Source organism: Mastigoproctus giganteus, chromosome 9 (genome assembly GCF_048544385.1).
Source record: "Mastigoproctus giganteus isolate SK-2022 chromosome 9, ASM4854438v1, whole genome shotgun sequence".
Taxonomy (NCBI): domain Eukaryota; kingdom Metazoa; phylum Arthropoda; class Arachnida; order Uropygi; family Thelyphonidae; genus Mastigoproctus; species Mastigoproctus giganteus.
This window is the reverse complement of record NC_143583.1, coordinates 193045070-193062167: the sequence shown is the minus strand read 5'-3', so window position 1 is coordinate 193062167 and position 17098 is coordinate 193045070. Positions and strand designations below refer to the sequence as shown.

At 38.3% G+C, this 17098-nt stretch overlaps 2 protein-coding genes across 2 annotated transcripts in view; both read left to right on the top strand.

Annotated features, from left to right (window-relative positions):
- LOC150080985 (kelch-like protein 10) overlaps positions 1 to 13207 on the top strand; it is a 132744-nt gene extending 119537 nt beyond the window's left edge. The window contains exon 8 of the mRNA XM_090380875.1: positions 12987 to 13207. Coding sequence (XP_090237001.1) covers positions 12987 to 13207 — 221 coding nt within the window. The remainder of the gene's footprint in view (positions 1 to 12986) is intronic.
- Positions 13208 to 14478: 1271 nt separating this feature from the next.
- Positions 14479 to 15602, top strand: Tpt (tRNA 2'-phosphotransferase). Its single transcript, XM_090381181.1, has one exon. It carries the CDS (start codon positions 14917 to 14919, stop codon positions 15559 to 15561), a length of 645 nt encoding a protein of 214 aa, XP_090237307.1. The 5' UTR covers positions 14479 to 14916; the 3' UTR covers positions 15562 to 15602.
- Positions 15603 to 17098: the final 1496 nt, after the last annotated feature.

Sequence of the window (17098 nt, the reverse complement as noted above, 5' to 3'; positions counted from 1 at the left end):
AGAGGTGGCAAATTAAGTTTAACATTGACAAATGTAAAGTACTACATATGGGAAACAGCAATGCCAGAGCAACGTTTCAACTCTGTGGTACTACACTGACAGTGGTAGAGAATGAAAAGGACCTGGGGTAATTGTGCAGGCAGATATGAAGTTCTCTGATCAGTGCAGACAGGTAGGTGTTATCGGTCTGGAGCAGAAATCGAGAAGGATATATTGATTGACAGGTAGGCGTGGCAAACGATGAAATGATTGGTGGTGGGCGCAACAGACGACAAGCTACTGTGTTGTCATTGGTTGGCATTATGATGTGTATTTACCAGTAAAGAACAGTGCATAATAGTTTTGTAATGAATGGTGAACACGTAATAGTAGCCACGAATCTTTTAAGGTGCTGATTGATGTTATGATTTGTGTGTATCCACACGAGTGTCTTTAAAAATAAAAGTACAGTAAAAAAAATTAATATTTTGTTAATAAGCAATTTGTTCTAGTCCACCCATGATTCTAAAAAAAAAAGGTTAGGTTACTTCCTCCATTTTGGGAGGGGTTCAAGCTCCCATGGGATTCAAGTGGAGGTAACCTGACCTTTTTTCACCATTGGGGCATATTATTGAACAAGAAAATAAAAATACTGTCATAAAAATATTTATTTTTTTATAAATGTATTTCTAAATATGACTGATTCTAAAGAAAAAAGGTTACCCCTCCAATTCGGGAGGGGTTCAAGCTCCCATGGGATTCAGGTCGAGTTCACCTGACCATTTTTCACCATTATGGAATACTGTAATGGAGAAAAAAGGTTAAGGCATGTGCGATTAGGACAAGTTACAATTAGTGCTGCTAAAGTGATACTAAACCGATGTTATCATGTGTTGTGTTCGCACACCTGTGAGCACATCGTTTTCCATGCCTACCTGTCAATCAATATATCGTTCTCGACTTTGCTCCAGACCGATAACACCTACCGCCTGTTTACTGAGTGAGCAGCGCCGTATCGGGAAACTGATTTTCCCTGACTGAGTGCCGTATCGGGAAACTAATTTTCCACGTAAGTTATCTGTTTCTTATCGTTCTTGTGCAGGCTTTCTTTACCTTCACCAAAAAAACTTCCATCTGGTGTTGTTGAAGTGGGTAGTTTGAATAAATTTAAAGAATGGATTATACAAATTTTTAGAGGGGATTGGTAGGTTTTTCTGGTTTTTTTTTTTTTTTTTTTTTTTGCCTTGTTTTCTTGAATCATTTGCCCACTACTAATACTAATATTATGATACACCCTGTATACATCCAAAAGGGTTAATTAGCACCTAAGAGAGAGCAGATTCTCCTTTTCATTCCAGTATAATACAGTAGAACCCAGATAAGAAGTTTTCCAAGGGAGTGGAGGTTTAGAACTTCTTACGAGGGAAAACCTCTTAGAAGGGAAAATGACCTAAGAGTATGAAATATTAACTATACAAATAAAAATGAAAAAACACACATACATAAGTTAAAGATCATTTTTAAGTACTATTTCAGAATTTATAAATATTTTACTCTGCCTATGGCAAACATTTTTAAACCGAGGATTTCTAATTGCTTAACATTCTGTTCATTAAACTCATTACAATTTGGAAGAATGAGCTCCTTTTGAGTTTCAACATACTTTAAAAGGTCACAATTACAATAAGACAGAGCAACAATCCACTAAGTAATTCAGAACTGTTCACAACCATCAGAATTTAACACTTGACGTGGTCGACGTATCCAGTTATGGACATTGATTAGAACAATTGCAATGTCACTTCCATTATATCAAAATGTTTATACTAAAAAGGAAATACTCTTTGGAAATGGGCATGAAAAGTTGAAAAATATGAGTGTAGCAGGATGACTCTGTGAGAAGTTATTAGCTATAAAACTCCAATAGTATTTCATTGCATATTTCATTGCATCATTAGTTGTTGGCACATTGGATTCTGTGGCCATAATGCACCTCTCAAAGTTTTTGCACTACTCTGATCCAAGCCCGAGGCGGGATTCGAACCCGCAACCTTTGGGTTTCCAGGCAGGTACTTTACCCACCCGGCTAGCCCGGTCGGCCTAGCAGGTATGTTCAATGGTGGGTAGGTAAGATAGGTGGTAAGCAACAAAACAAAAAAAATTGTCATCACTAACACCAAAAAAAGCAAAAAATTCTGGCTTCTGCAGAAAAGGTTATTGTCATTTCTTTTTTTTGACATTCAAGGAATGATTAACCATGTGCCACATCATACAACTGTACTGCATACTTTTCAGAATCGCATTCGTCACAAACAACCACAACTGCATGCAGGTGGGTGGATGCTGCATCATGACAATATGAAACCTCACATTGCTCATACTGTCATCAAGTACTTAGCCAGCATTAATATGTCAGATATGTTCCTCATCTTCCCTGACCTTGCAATTTTTTTTTAATTCCAGAGTTAGAGAAGGAGCTGTGCGGAAAATGTTTCCAGTTGTCAGAAGCTGCAAAGACATTGGAGGCAATTTTCAAATGCATATCAAAAATTTGCTTCCACCATGTTTTTGAATAATGGCAGAAACATTGGAGTAAGTGCATTTCATCAATTGGGGATTACTTTGAAAAGGACCATCAAAATATGGATGATTAATAAAGGTATGTTGTGAAAAAAAAACACTATTCTTCAATGTGCATTGGGACAATAAATTTAGGTGTGTGTGTGTGTGTGATCAACATATATTGGGAGAGTAAATTAAAAAAAAAAACATCTGGCTATAAAAAAAAATTTAGTATTGGGATATGATTCCAAAGCATTTTAATGACATCACTTATCTCTGAGAAATACACACAATAAGAGATAGTTTGATTTACATCAGAAAGTAGTATTCCTGAAAGTCTTAGAAGATTCCAAACAGAGTATACTTAGACTTGTCCGTGATTCCAGCTGTATAATGTAAGAAAAAAATTAGTATTCAGTATTAAATTTTTTGTACTTCTATAGCAAAAGTTGCATAATCAAAATGAAATTGGATTGCTGATTTCAATAATATCAAAATTATGTTTCTATCACATCTCCATTGATATAATACTGAATTGTAACATTGAATAATACTGAATTGAAATTGAATAATACTCCATTGATTGAAATACTGAAATTATAGTAACTTTAATGATTTCAAATATCATACAATAATATATATGCTGTCTTAAAAATGAGTCTTATTCGTTTTAAAAGATTTTAATAAAAACTATAATGTACTACATATATTTCCTTAGAAATGTTTGTCGCTCAGAGTTTTTCTTACAGTCAATTTTGCTTTCCCTCTTTAAGAAACCAGCAGTAATCTCCTGTCATGGCAGTATCCAGAGACCCTGGTATGTACCATTATTTCCATTGTGGATAAATCCTGATGAAAGCATTCCCCCTTGCTCATCAGCTATATCTCCCAAATTCTGGAATCTCTTGTGTTAACAAAGTTGTGCATGGATTTCTTGGAAGAAATCCAAATATAACTGCTTTAAACCATCGCCAACTTGCTCAGTATCTTTAACTGTAGATTTGTTACAAATACACAATTTTGAGGAGTTTATTTGAGGCCCAGTGAAAATTTCTTCCTTCAGTTTTGCATCTATTAAATTGGGAAACACTTCTCTTAGGTAGGTAGCGGAATTATATAATGAGCTTTATATATAATTTTATATAATCTGAGCTTTATATGCAAAGATGGAAAACGAACCTAATTTTTTTGGTTCAATAAGTGGAACACAGCTTATGTTACTTCTCCCTGTAAAAATTTCTCCCTCTCTTCCCATTGCTGCACAGAATGTTTTTCTGTCACACGACTGTCCCACAACATAGAAAACCAGTAAACATCACTGAAACTTCTTTTAGTGATGTTTACTGGTTTGTACTTTTGCTGCTGTGTTAGCTTAACTGTTTCTGGTAGTCATAGGTGTCATGTTTTGTATCCTGGCAAGGTGAGAGAAGCAATCAAGGAAACAGCAAGCTAGGGCAGAGGAAAAGGTTAGTGGGGAGTCCATTTATTTGGTCTCAGACTAAGATCTTTCATTCATTTTTTTCTTTGTACTGCTTACAGCGACCTTAACAAGGTGCCATAAGAAGGCCGCCATAGCCTAGTGGTCAGGCGTGCGGGTGCATAAGTACACATGCCTTGAGTGACCGGGGTTCAAGCCCGTGACTGCTGAATACGGTGCTGTTTCTTGTAAACTCCTCTGACCGTTTGGTCGTCCCGGAGTATAAACAGAAAATTTATTTATTTATAATATTATGCTACTTTCATAGAAATTAGCATTGCCATAATGTTAATCTGTCAGTTATTTAAAAGAGACCATCTACTATCTGTTGAGGATTTATATAAATTGCAGATTTGCCATTTATTTAGAAGTAGCGAAAGCAGGACAACTTGCTGCTGCTGCTGCTGTTGTTGTTGTTGTTATTTGGATTTTAGGAGCATTGGCAACTAAGGCCATATTGCTCCGGGGATATGCAGTGGTCATTCCCTGACCTTTCCACATCCTCTGCATTTGGTGGTCACGGGCTCAAATCCCGGTCTAATCAAGAAGCGTGTGCTACCACTGCCGCTCCTGCCCACCTGGCTACGGAGGCACCTACAACTTGCTGTAAAGGCAAACTTAAAGAAACATTGCACTAACTAGAAAGTTTAAATTCTGCTGACTGAAAAAACACACACTTGAAAGGACAAAAGACAAGACAGCCCTCATATAATTTCAATAACACCAAATAAAATTAGCTGGTTCATACAGCAGCACTCTACTACTCAGTTGAGAAAGTGCATTGTCTGCTTATCAAGATTCAAAAATGTATTGTTTGTGGGTAAAATATCACAAACAACAAATGCTGTATACTGCAGTGATTTCAATAATTGTTTAGGCTGCTGCATAGAAATAACACTGGTTACACTCCAATGTTTTACACATTCATGTAGAATTGTACTTATGTATGAAAATCAGGTTTAAACTTATAATTAATAACATGAGCCAACATTGTTTACCTTCTAATATATCAGCTGTTTGGAATCAATTTTTATGCATAATTTTGAAAATAATGCTTAAAATTTCACATCATGTCACAATTTCTACATATAAAGGTATTTACCCATAATACCTTACAACAATATAGGGAAGTAGATGTGACTGTTCTCTATACCTGTGAATAACGTATGCATGTGCTCATAGATGTTGGTAATGTTGGGGAGGGTTAACACATTCAAACGTTGTCTATCTGCCTCCTACCTCTCTTTTTCCGCAATGGAAAGACAATTGTAGTGCAGTTTATGTGCATATCTACTGCATACTGTTTTTCTTCTGTGTTTTTCTTAGCATTGCATTGTTAAAATGTTTAAACAGAAGCAAAGGAAGCATATGAATTACTCTGAAAATTTGTGTGTGGATGTTGTACAACAAAAACTATTCTGAAAGAAAAGCTACAGTATTACTAAACATGCATATTCTTTGTACTTTGGCTGCAAGATTGGTGATTAGGACAAAACTTGGGCTCCACATCAGTTAGTCACTTCATCACAAAAAATCTGATGAAGTGACTAACTGAGAATATTAAGAGTCTTTTGTTGTTCCTTTGGTATGGTGAGAGTCAATTTACCACATAGATGATTGCTATTTCTTCATTTTAGGGATGTCCAAAAAAAGCAAGCATAGCAACAAATATCCTAACATATTATCTGCATTAAGGCTTGTTTCAAATAATTATCTGCTGATACCATACCAGATCTTCCCAAAACTACAACAAGAATTCTTGTTTTTCAGACTTTGCTGGACTGTTGATTTCAAAAGATTTAGATTACCAACCAGAAAATTATAATGTGCTTGCACTTAATTAAGCAAGAAGAGTTGAACAGCTATTAGTTTGTGATTTAAATTTACCTAAAGAGCAAATAGAACTCCATGGTATTTGAAGCAGGAACTAAAATTAGTGTATACTAAAGTATCACAAAGGGTTTTCAAAATATTTGATTATTTGATAAATGTAATGGGCATCCTGGCATGCAAATTCTGAGTATCCAATAGAAATCGATCTACCACCTTACAGAGCTGCACATTATGCAAATTATTCATGCCAAATCATCGTCGTTTAGATGATTCTTTGAAATGGCAGGCTGTTGGACAACATGAACCAGGCAGTCTCAGGTGGCACGTTGGCTTAATGTGTCATTCATTGTCATCTTGGCACTATGGAAGCAGTTTCAGGAGATGGGAACCATTACAAGAAGAGCTGGCCAAGGTTGCACGAAGGCTACGTCAACCAGAACAGACCACTGTCTGGCTCTAACAGCAAGACAGAACCCTACGATATCCTGTCATTAATTGTCTCTTTAGGTTGCTGTGGCCACAGGTGGAAGCATTTCCAACTGGCTTGTGATAAGAAGGCTCAATTCAGGTGGACTCCTTGCAGGGAAGCCAGTGGTTTGTATACCATTAACCTCAAACTGGCGGAAAGCTCATCAAAACCGGTGTCATGAACATGTGAATTGGAGCCGTGACAAATGGGGTTCAGTTCTGTTCATTGGGTCCGTTTTAACCTACAAACAGATTTTAGACGTTATTTCATCTGGAGACGAAGAATGCGGTACCATCCATCCCTCCAACATCAGAGAAAAGGAAACATGGTAGAGGCAGAATTCTCATGTGGGATGGAATAATGATCAATGGCCAGACCCCTCCATGTTTTTGATAAGGGTACTATAATTGCGCAGAGGTACTGAGAACAGATCCTTGAACTCTATGTGTGAATTTGTGGATGCAATTGGCTCAGATTTTCTTTTGATGCACAATACAATATAGAGCTCAAGTGGTGGAAGAATTTAATCTCGAAACTGAAGTGATCCAACGACTGCTGTGGCCAGCGTGATCACCAGACTTAAATCTGATCGAACATGTGTGGGATACCCTTGAGTGCCTCGTTGCAACTCCTCGGTCACTTGGTCTGCACTGGCGGAAGAATGGGATTTGAATCTCCACAATCTTATAGACACCCTTATATTGAGCATGGTTCACTGCTGTCAGGCATATTTAGCCATTGGAGATCATATGCTGTAATGATATCATGTGACTATATTTTCAGACGATACACAAGCATCATGTATCGACTTCTATATAATTTAAAACGTGTACACAAGAACTATCTAGCTAGCTATCTATCTGTATATATACACTGAATTATGACCACCTACCTAATACTTCGTAGGTCCTCCTTTTGCCCTCAGTACAGCAGCTATCCGACATGGCATCAATTCAACAAGATGTTGGGAGTGTTCAGGAGGTATGGCCAAACAAGCTGTGTGTAATGCGACCAGCATTACACACAGCTTGTTTGGCAAGTATGGAGGTGATTGGTGTATCCAGATGCCTGATATACCTTTCCATAGTGTCCCACAAGTGATGGGATTGATACCAGCAGAGTTCGGAAGCCAATCGATATGCTGGAAGTCAACTGTGTTCCTCAAACCATTCCTGCACAACAAGTGCCTGATGGTTCAGCGCATTGTCATCTTGGACAACACCGCTATGTGGGAAAAAGTGTAACATAGCGGGGTGTACACAGTCAGCAAGCAGTTGACGATTGTAGAGACCACTGATATGTTGTTCCATATGCACCAGGGGTCGAAGTTCCTGCCAGTGAAATGCCCCACACCATAGAACCGCCTCCACTGGCCTGCACTTTTGATACCATGCATGATGGATCAAGAGCCTCATGTTGTTGATGCGAAATCTGTACCCGACCATCCACGTTGTGGAGTAAATAACGTGACTCATCCGACCAGCACACCTTCTTCCAGTCTTCTAACATCCAACTTGCATGCTCTTTGTACCAGGTGAGCCTTTTACACCGATGAACCTTGATTAGGAGAGGATGCTGTAGGGGTCGTCTGCTGGTATAGCCTATATGTGCGAACATGCGATGCGTGGTCATGCCAGATATTGTTCTGTGTTGGCCCATATTGTATTGGGTAGTCAACTACAGTGCTGTGCCTATTCGCCTATACGAGTTGTCGGACACGGCGCTTACCTCTAACATCAACCTTTCGCTGACCTTTGCAGTTTTGCCGTCGGGTCGTTGTTTGACTATTTTGATGCCAATCCTGGTACACTTTAACTACAGAGGCTCTGAAACGCCCCCACCAGTTCAGCCATTTGGGAAATTGAGGCCAGCTTGTTGAGCACCCACAATCTGTCCTTTATCAGAGTCCGATAAATCCTTCCTTTTACACATCACACTCAGAATTTTACTACCTACTGAACCACTGACACCTTATCTATGCTACGTGGGTCGACTAATTGCGCACTCTCGTACCTCATGTCAATGGGTCGCATTCAGTTTTCATAGGGTTGGTCATAATTCAGTGGTGACTTAGTGTATATATATTAAACTGTCCAAAAATACAGTAATACCTTTATCAAAAAAACCATATCTCAAGTGATAATCTTGCACATGCCCTGAATAGCTAATTACACAAGTTTCATTTTGAAGACATTTTCATGTATTGTGTCGTTTGGTTTTTCCTGCGAAGGATTGAAAGCGGTGGTGTCGCCAGGCTTGCATCAACATGTACATTGTATTCCCAAAACCAAAAATAACAGGTAGGTTTGCATCAGGCAATTGGCACCTTTTTTGTGAATGCACCTGCTGACAAAAAATCCTGGCTACACCACTGATTGAAAGGTAAGTGTGTCTTGTACATTTTCTTGCATTCATAGCTTTCCTTTACTTCCGTTTTCTTACAAGGAAATGAAAATGAAATCCACAACAATTTGTATTTTATGATTTTTTTAGGTAATCTCAAATGTAGAAAATTATTTTTAATTATTTCAGAAAACACGTTAAAAGTGTACAAAAATTACTGAAAGTTCTCAGGTTTCATTATTCTTTCCGAAAATGGAGAAAATTAGGCAGAACTCCAGATTATGAGTACTTTTCACCCATAATCTGGAGTTGCAGGCATGGCTAAATTCAGGATGGATTCAAGCAAAAGAAGTGTGGGTTTTTAATATACTTTCATTTTTGGCTAATGAAAAAATGTTATGTTAGTTTATGCCAGTGATTTGGGACGGATTCAAGCAAAAGAAGCCACTTCCTCTGGAGGTGCACCCATAAACTGAAGAATAACAAAAATTTTAAATTCTTTTAGAAAACAGTTTAAAAGTATATAAAAAAATTACTGAAAGATCTTATTTTGAATGCTGTGTAATCAAATACAGCAAGCATTGTGCATACTCCATCAGAATTATAGGTTCGGTGACAAGTTGGAACTGCTTCGTTAGAATAAGATTCACGACATGTTGGAGCTGGCAGTGACTTGCGAGTTAACCATGTTTAGTGACTCTAAAGTAAAGGAGTACCACATATTTATTTGAACGTATTATGAACAATTACAAACAAAGTTATAAACTCTTGTGATTTTCAGCCGTCCAGAGGATAAATGAACATTATTTATTTTATTTTACTCCAAAAAAGGGGGGTAGAGGGAGATCGACCGTCATAGCTCACCAACGCAGGGGATAAATCCCACTCCAAGAACATTTTGTTTATATACGATATGCCGTGTTAGAGTTTTCCATTTGCCGAAGTGCTAGTTAAGAGCTTTTACTGTATAGATTATATTTATTATTTATTTTTTTATTAGTTAATGGGCCAGGTTCCTACAGTTTAACCCTGCACTTTAACTATTGCCATGATTTCAGCTTCTATGTCACTGCTGGAAATTGTGATACCTACAGACAGAGGCGTAGCTAGGTTTTTGACGCCCTTGATAAATTTGTGGCTACGCGCCTTTTTTTTTTTTTTTTTTGAATAATTGGTAAAATTATTATAATAATAAGTACAGCCGGACCCCTGTTTAACGAACAGATTATGATGGGCAGCCTGGCTCACCTCTCAGCTGTGGTGGCGGGCAACGTGGGGTCCTACTAGCAGCCAAGTAGGAAAGCAGCCAAAGGCAAGGCTACAGAACATAACAGTACTTTGACACAAACTGGACATTAAACTTTTCTGGCCTTTACAGAGATTCTGTACCTCTTCACAAAGTACTATGGCGCAGATGTGGGAAACCACTTGTGGCACCTTCCACAAACACTATACTCTGTTTAACGAACTTCTTTATAGCGAAATTTTTCGAGTTTCCCCTGGTAATTACATTTAAAATAGTTTCCGTAGAACGAAGAAAATATTCAATTTAACGATGGATTATGAGAGACAACTGGGTACGCATTGTTCGCACCTCTGGCCTTCAAGCAATTTAGGCAACAGTGCTGTTGCTAAGAGCGAATTAAGAGATGTAGCTCTTAATTCGCCATATGCAACATTAATGGTACCCGTAAAACGTATCCAACTACCTGTCCCACAAACCGAGAAGTCAAGCTCATCAACTAGTTTCTATGTATCCATTCTTTCTACTGTGAGCACCCTGTTCGAGATTCTCTCTCTCTCTGAGCAGCAGTGTACTTTTGCCACTGCTGTTGATATAATTGCTGTTAGCAGTTCTGGAATTATTCTGGCTCGATAGTATGGAGAGCATCTTGAGTTTCCATGTTACGTATTTCTTACGTGTGCATCTCTTATGTCTGTATGAATGTGGAGGCAAATGTGTATAATAAATCCTTGATACCACTATGCGTTGACAGAGTGTTTTCTTTATCCCAAGTGTCCATGTACTGTTTCATACAAACATTGCCGTAAATTTCCCCTAATTCTGTTACAGTTGTTGAATATCCGAGTGACTCTGACATTTTGAACAGTTTCAAAAAAAAAAAATTCAAATTTAGGAACTAGTGACAATATCGAATTGCATCATCATTTGTTTCATCCTCATTGAACTATGTTCGTTTTCGTTGTCACTTTCGGGTTTGGAGCGGCTCATTATAAGCCAATTTTGTAAGCTAGCGGAATATTTTTGTTTTGTTTTTTTGTTATTATTATAAGCCATATGGTGCAAGGAAACCTAAGGCTTACCTGCACCAGCCAAAAAAAAAAAAAAAAAAAAAAATTCCCGAGTTACCCTGAGAGAGAGAAAGAGAAGTAGAAAGGAATCACCAAGAAAGAGAATGATGATATTCAGCAAAGGACCTTGGGTGTGCCAAGCCCACACTCCCAGATGTGAGCCCCTGGGGTTATGTAGTATTTATACGCGGTAGTAGTAGCAGTGGCATTTGATGCAAGAAAGCAAGTGTATGAGCTTATGCAGCATCAGCCAGAAAAAAAAAAAAAAAAAAAATCACACCATTCCCTCCAAATGCCCGTCCAGTTCCTCCTTAAATTTATTCAACCTATCAACTTCCACAACGACAGATGGAAGTTTGTTCCAGCAATTAACCACCCGCTGGCTAAAGGCAAATTTCCGCACATCTAATCTACATCTGTCTTTTCTTAATTCAGCGTGCTCAACCCATGTTCGTGTACTGATGTTCGCTTTTTTTCTTTGGTGGCATTTCTAAAATTAATTGGGCTTTTGTTGTTTTATTTAAATTATAAATCACAATATTCACGATTACCTGTTTATATAGCAAGCAAAAACGCACATTATTTATTAGCTCTAACTTATTCAGTATCGTAGAACGTACACAATGCATGAATTGCGAACCATTCGAGCATGCGCTGATGAAGCGTTCGCTTGATTGGTCCCTTCAGAGTTAAGGTTTGAATGTCAAATAGAGCTAAGCTGCTATGCAGTATGTATTCAGATTTAAGGATGCATGTAGGCTTAAATCGCCCTCTGAAAACGTTTGGCAAAAATTAATTTTCATCACGCCCTCTGCTCTCATCCTAATGCGACATCATCTAGGGGCGCCATTTCGTCAGCAATCCTCGGGTGTCGAAATAGCTTGACACGAAACTGATGTGGCCTGTCAGTGCGCCCTTCTGATACCGTCGCCCTTGGCACCTGCCTCAATGCCAATGCCTTTCTACGCTACTGCCTACAGAGCAGTAGTACATGGAAGTCGCCCCCAGACAATACACAAAACGTGGTCAGAAACCAAATTGATTATATCATGATCAATCAGAGTTTCTGGAGCACTATTAAAAGTACCAAGACACTCTAATGCAGATATTGATTCAGAGTGCATTGCAGTTGTTAAATGCTCTGTCCAGTCCTTCTTTAGACATTTTCTATAACCTAGAAATTCAGAGTTCGTTTCAGTCAAAACAGATTTAAAACTGTTCCAAAGATCTTCCACTCCCCTCTCCTCCTGCCTATGGATGTGGTACATTCTTTCGTTAAGGCATGTCTTCGTTAATTGACACGTTTCTGAATTTTTTAACTTTAACTTTTTAACTCGAAGTAAACTTTCTTAATTGGCTGCTTTCTCCTAGTAGCCTTAAATTTTTGTCTGATCTCGGTTATGATTGGATTGTAGTCTGAATCAATATCTGCATTAGAGTGTCTTGGTACTTTTAATACAGCCAAATTCAATCTGAAGGTGAGAATATCATGGAAGAATCAGAAAAACTGGACATGCTAAAAAGTGCCACATTACCAAATTTCGGCGCCAGGGGGTACAATGTACCCACTGACCCTACCCTGGCTACGCCACTGGCTAGATGACAATAACGATGCAGTGGTAGGGCCATCCATCCTAAGATTCGGGGTGGAGAAGGTGATTAAATCAATGTAAAAGGGAAAAACACCGACATTCTTGTTGAATTATTTAACAGAATTTACAACACGGTCAACATTCCTTGGGACTGGCTAACATCAACGTTCATCACTCTTTCCAAAAAAACTAAACGGGACTTGTGGAGACTTCAGACTAATCAGCTTGACGAGCCAAGTCCACAAAATGTTCCTAAAAATAATTCAAAATTGGATTTTCAGGAATTGTGAGCAGTCAAAGAACGATGCGCAGTTTGGATTTAGGGAAGGACTGGGTACAAGCAAAGCACTATTTTGTACCCAGGTCAAGATGCAAAGAACAACAGATCGATGCCCATCTTTGTTTTATTGACTTTAAGGCTTTCGATCAAATCCAACTCATCAAGATCCTCGAGGAGTCCGTCTTGATGAAAAAGACATCCGAATAATCAAACACTTCTACAGCAACCAAACGGCATCTGTTGTAGTTGATGGCAGAAACACAGAAAACATCAACATTGAACGTAGAGTCAGGCAAGGATATGTACTCTCCCGCTCCTGCTTAACAGTTACTCGGACGTCACCTTCAAGAAAGCATTAGATGGAAGAAGTGAAGGAATATCTGTCAATGGTACTGTTTAACAACCTTTGCTATGCAGATGACACTGTACTTTGTACAATTAATATGCAGGACTTAGATACTCCTCAATCGTATGAGCGAAGAAAGTGAAAGAATGAATTTAATTATCAGGATTAATATCAGCAAGACTAAGCTGATAATCCTAAATGGGGCAATGCCAACACCACCCCTCATGTTAAACGGAAGGCTGGTAGAGTTGACAAAATCAAATATCTAGGCATCAGGATATAGGAATGTTGGACATGACAAAAACAAACCGGATATGGAAATAAAAGCAAGGATTGAAATGGCCAGGGAGTATTTTCTTAAAATGAGACCTGCATTGTGCAATGGAAACCTGAATCACCACCTTACAATCCAGATGATGAGATGTTATGTTTGGTGAGTTTTGTTGTATGGTGCCAAGACATGGACACTGAAAACTAACAACTTTAAAAAACTAGAAGCATTTGAAAAGTGGCCATACAGAAGAATGCTAATGATAACATGGACAGCAAGGGTGACCAATGAGAGTGCAAGGGTGCAAAGAATTGGAAAACTTGTGAATTGCTAAAGGACAAAGAAAAAAAATGGCGTATCTTGGACACCTGATGAGAGGAACAAATATGCAATTCCAGGGCTAATTATTGAGGGGGAGAATGGTAGAAAGAAAGCCTGGGAGAAGACGTACATTGTAGCTTGATAACATTAAGAATTGGACAGGACAACACTGAGCAGGCTGTTCAAAGCTGCCTGTGATTTAGCAGTGCTAAATCACAGGCAGTGATATTGTGATCTATGATTCGTTTGCGAACGGCGGCTTGCTATCACAAGGACCATAGCCACAGAGTAGTAATACTAAATACTGTAAATAAATAAAATAAAAGATTTAATTTAATCAATAAAAAAAAAAAAAGCATTTTTCTAGACGTGCACGAGCATTCTCATTGTTAATGCACTCGAAATCGTCTAGTAATGTACGGGCGAGAAGTATCAGTGGTGTGGCTGGTGTTAATTTTTGTCACTCCTTTTAAAAAAAATTGTACTGTATATATATTCACCTATTTTTTTTTTTTTTTTTTTGCTCCCAGTTGCAGTTTCTTCATTTCAACTCCAACATATTGTGATGGTACGTGACATCCACAGTGTTACTTCTCTGTGGTGACATCTACCTATAACGTGCGGGAGAGGGGGAAAGCAGTGAGTGGGAGGTGCCTTCACCTGCCAATCACTGCCTCCTCCCTCTCTCTCTCTTTCTCGCCGAAGAACGGAGGTGCCCCCGTAAACTGGATGTTTACCGTAAAACTAATTTGCTACGCTCAACGAATACTAACCGAACTCAACGAACACCAAATACAGTAACAACTTGATTAGCATCGGGCGTGAGCATTACTACTCTGTGGGTTGTGATGGCCGCGTTAGTTTCACGTTCTTGAACTATTGGCGCTGGGAGTAATTGACCACTCTCTGTGGCTACAGCGTAATATATCTTACTACTCTGTGGTAGCGACACAAGTTAATGGATTTGGTGCCATCGAAAGAGGTTAGAAATTATATTCTTACCACTGTTGGCTACTTACTCGGTGTTTGTTACAACCAATGTGGATTTTTCTTTTCTTTTTTTTTTTTTTTAATGTAGGTAGAAGGTAGGAACCTAATTTTATGTGATTAAAGTCCGCCATATAATTTAAATGAGTGATACTCGTAGAAAATATAAAATTGGAAGTCGTTGCAATGTACAGATTTCTAAATCGCTGTCTTGGTTATTGCGTCATGGAGCAGAACGAGAAGGACTACGTATGGTCGATGGAGGATTTTTGGACGTAAGTGCTGTGTTGGCATTAAAGCAGTTTCGAAAGTACAAAGTAGAAGACATAATAAACGTAGTGGAAACTAACGAGAAGCAGCGATTTACCCTTCGTAACCATCCCCAAACTGGCTCACTTCAAATTAGGGCAAACCAAGGTCACTCGATTGTTATACCCGAAGAAGGTTTGTTGATAGCTTTGGATTATTCCGACGTTCCCGAAACTGTTGTACACGGAACGTATTTCTCGAACTGGGAAAAAATTCGTAATGAAGGTTTGTCACGGATGACCCGCAATCATATACATTTTTCCCCGGGGTTGCCTGGAGAATCTGGGGTTATTAGTGGAATGCGTACTAATTGTGACATATACATATTACTGAATGTTAAGAAAGCCATGGATGATGGATTAAAGTTTTATAGATCAACAAATAACGTAATTCTATCGCCTGGTGATACCAATGGGGTTATCAAGCCGGATTATTTTAAGGAAGTTCGGCAAGTTTCCCCTCTGAAGAAGATGCTCTAATGTTATATTTTAAAACCTGGAAATCATGGTATTTCTCAATTTAAAAATTTGAGATTGGAGGAAATGCATTTTACTGCTCAGTTTTTAAAGTAAACTTTATCAACTATCTGCTGTAATTCGGAATTAGTAAAAAAAAAAATTGATAAATAAAATTCTTATTTAATGTGTGTGGGGGCTGGACTGAAATATGAATTTAAGTGGAACTCATATATGTTTAATGCTTTTATCAGAATTGGTAACCAGGCTTAATTTTTTCTCCCCTTTAAGCTGAGGTATCAGTGCATAGAATTTTATTAAATCGCTATTTAAATTACTTTATCAAACAAATAACAATACATGAGTTCATTCATTGAAAAATCCTGGTAAATTTCTCGTCGCATGGAGTATTGCGTGGAAAATAAACCTTTTATCACACATTTACTGGGCACACTGGAAGCAAGTGAATCACTCTCAAGCCAGTTTGTTTCAGATGTGAATAAAGGATTTAAACTGACTAGCTTTGTTTGTTATTTGGTTTTTAGGAGCATTAGCAACTAAGGCCATATTGCTCCGGGATATGCGGTGGTCATTCCCTGACCTTTCCGATGGGGACCTTTTGAATGTCATTTAGCCGCCAATAACAGTGAACCTTGATGTCTCAATAACAACAAATGGTTTTTTACAGCACTGCTGTTCCAAGTTTGTGTCATGTCACCAGAATTCACTTTAAATTGTGTGCAGTATCACCTCAGACCGAGGTTACAGTAGCAGTAGAAGCTAATTTCTTCGGTGACTCACTCAGCATCACTAGTCTTTCAAACTGTTTTTTTTTTTTTTTTTTTTTTCAGATTGAATGAATGATGGGCAGCTCGAGGACATTCACTAGATTTGGCCTAGTGACCATTTTTGCCACCAACAGCAGTGAATGATTGCTTACAGTGGTAATCTTCTAGTTTGAGCACTGCTGCCAGACTTTGTAAAATCTGAAACCTACAGTTATATACTCTGAGATTCTGAAGGGGAAAATGCTTTCCCATTATGGAAGTGGGATGGCACTGCTGTTTTATTGTTATGTTAATAATTGTTAAGAAATGCAAAGTGATGAAAGTAGAAAACTTTGACAATTTGCATATATAACTTTATATGCAAATTGTCAAATTCTGCCATATGATGCAAGGAAGCCTGAGGCTTATAATGCATCAGTCAAAAGAAATTCCCAAGTTACCCTGAGAGAGAGGAAGGAACGAAGGAAGGAATCACCAAGAAAGAGAAGGATGATGATATCCAGCTCAGGACCCTGGGTTTGCCAAGCCCATACTCACCAGATGTGAGCCCCTGGTAAAGTTTGTTTTATGGAATGCCAGCCTTAAGGTTATTAAAGCTTAACTAAATTCTTATGGTATAAAATTTTTCAACCTGGTGGTATTATTACATTGCCTGACAGAGCCAGCAGAAAAAATATTTAATACTGGTGATTCACTGGATGTGGATTAGTAATTGTTACTTTTTGGTAATCCATCTTGATAGTGTCCTTAGTCTTCTCTATAGGCTGCTTTTT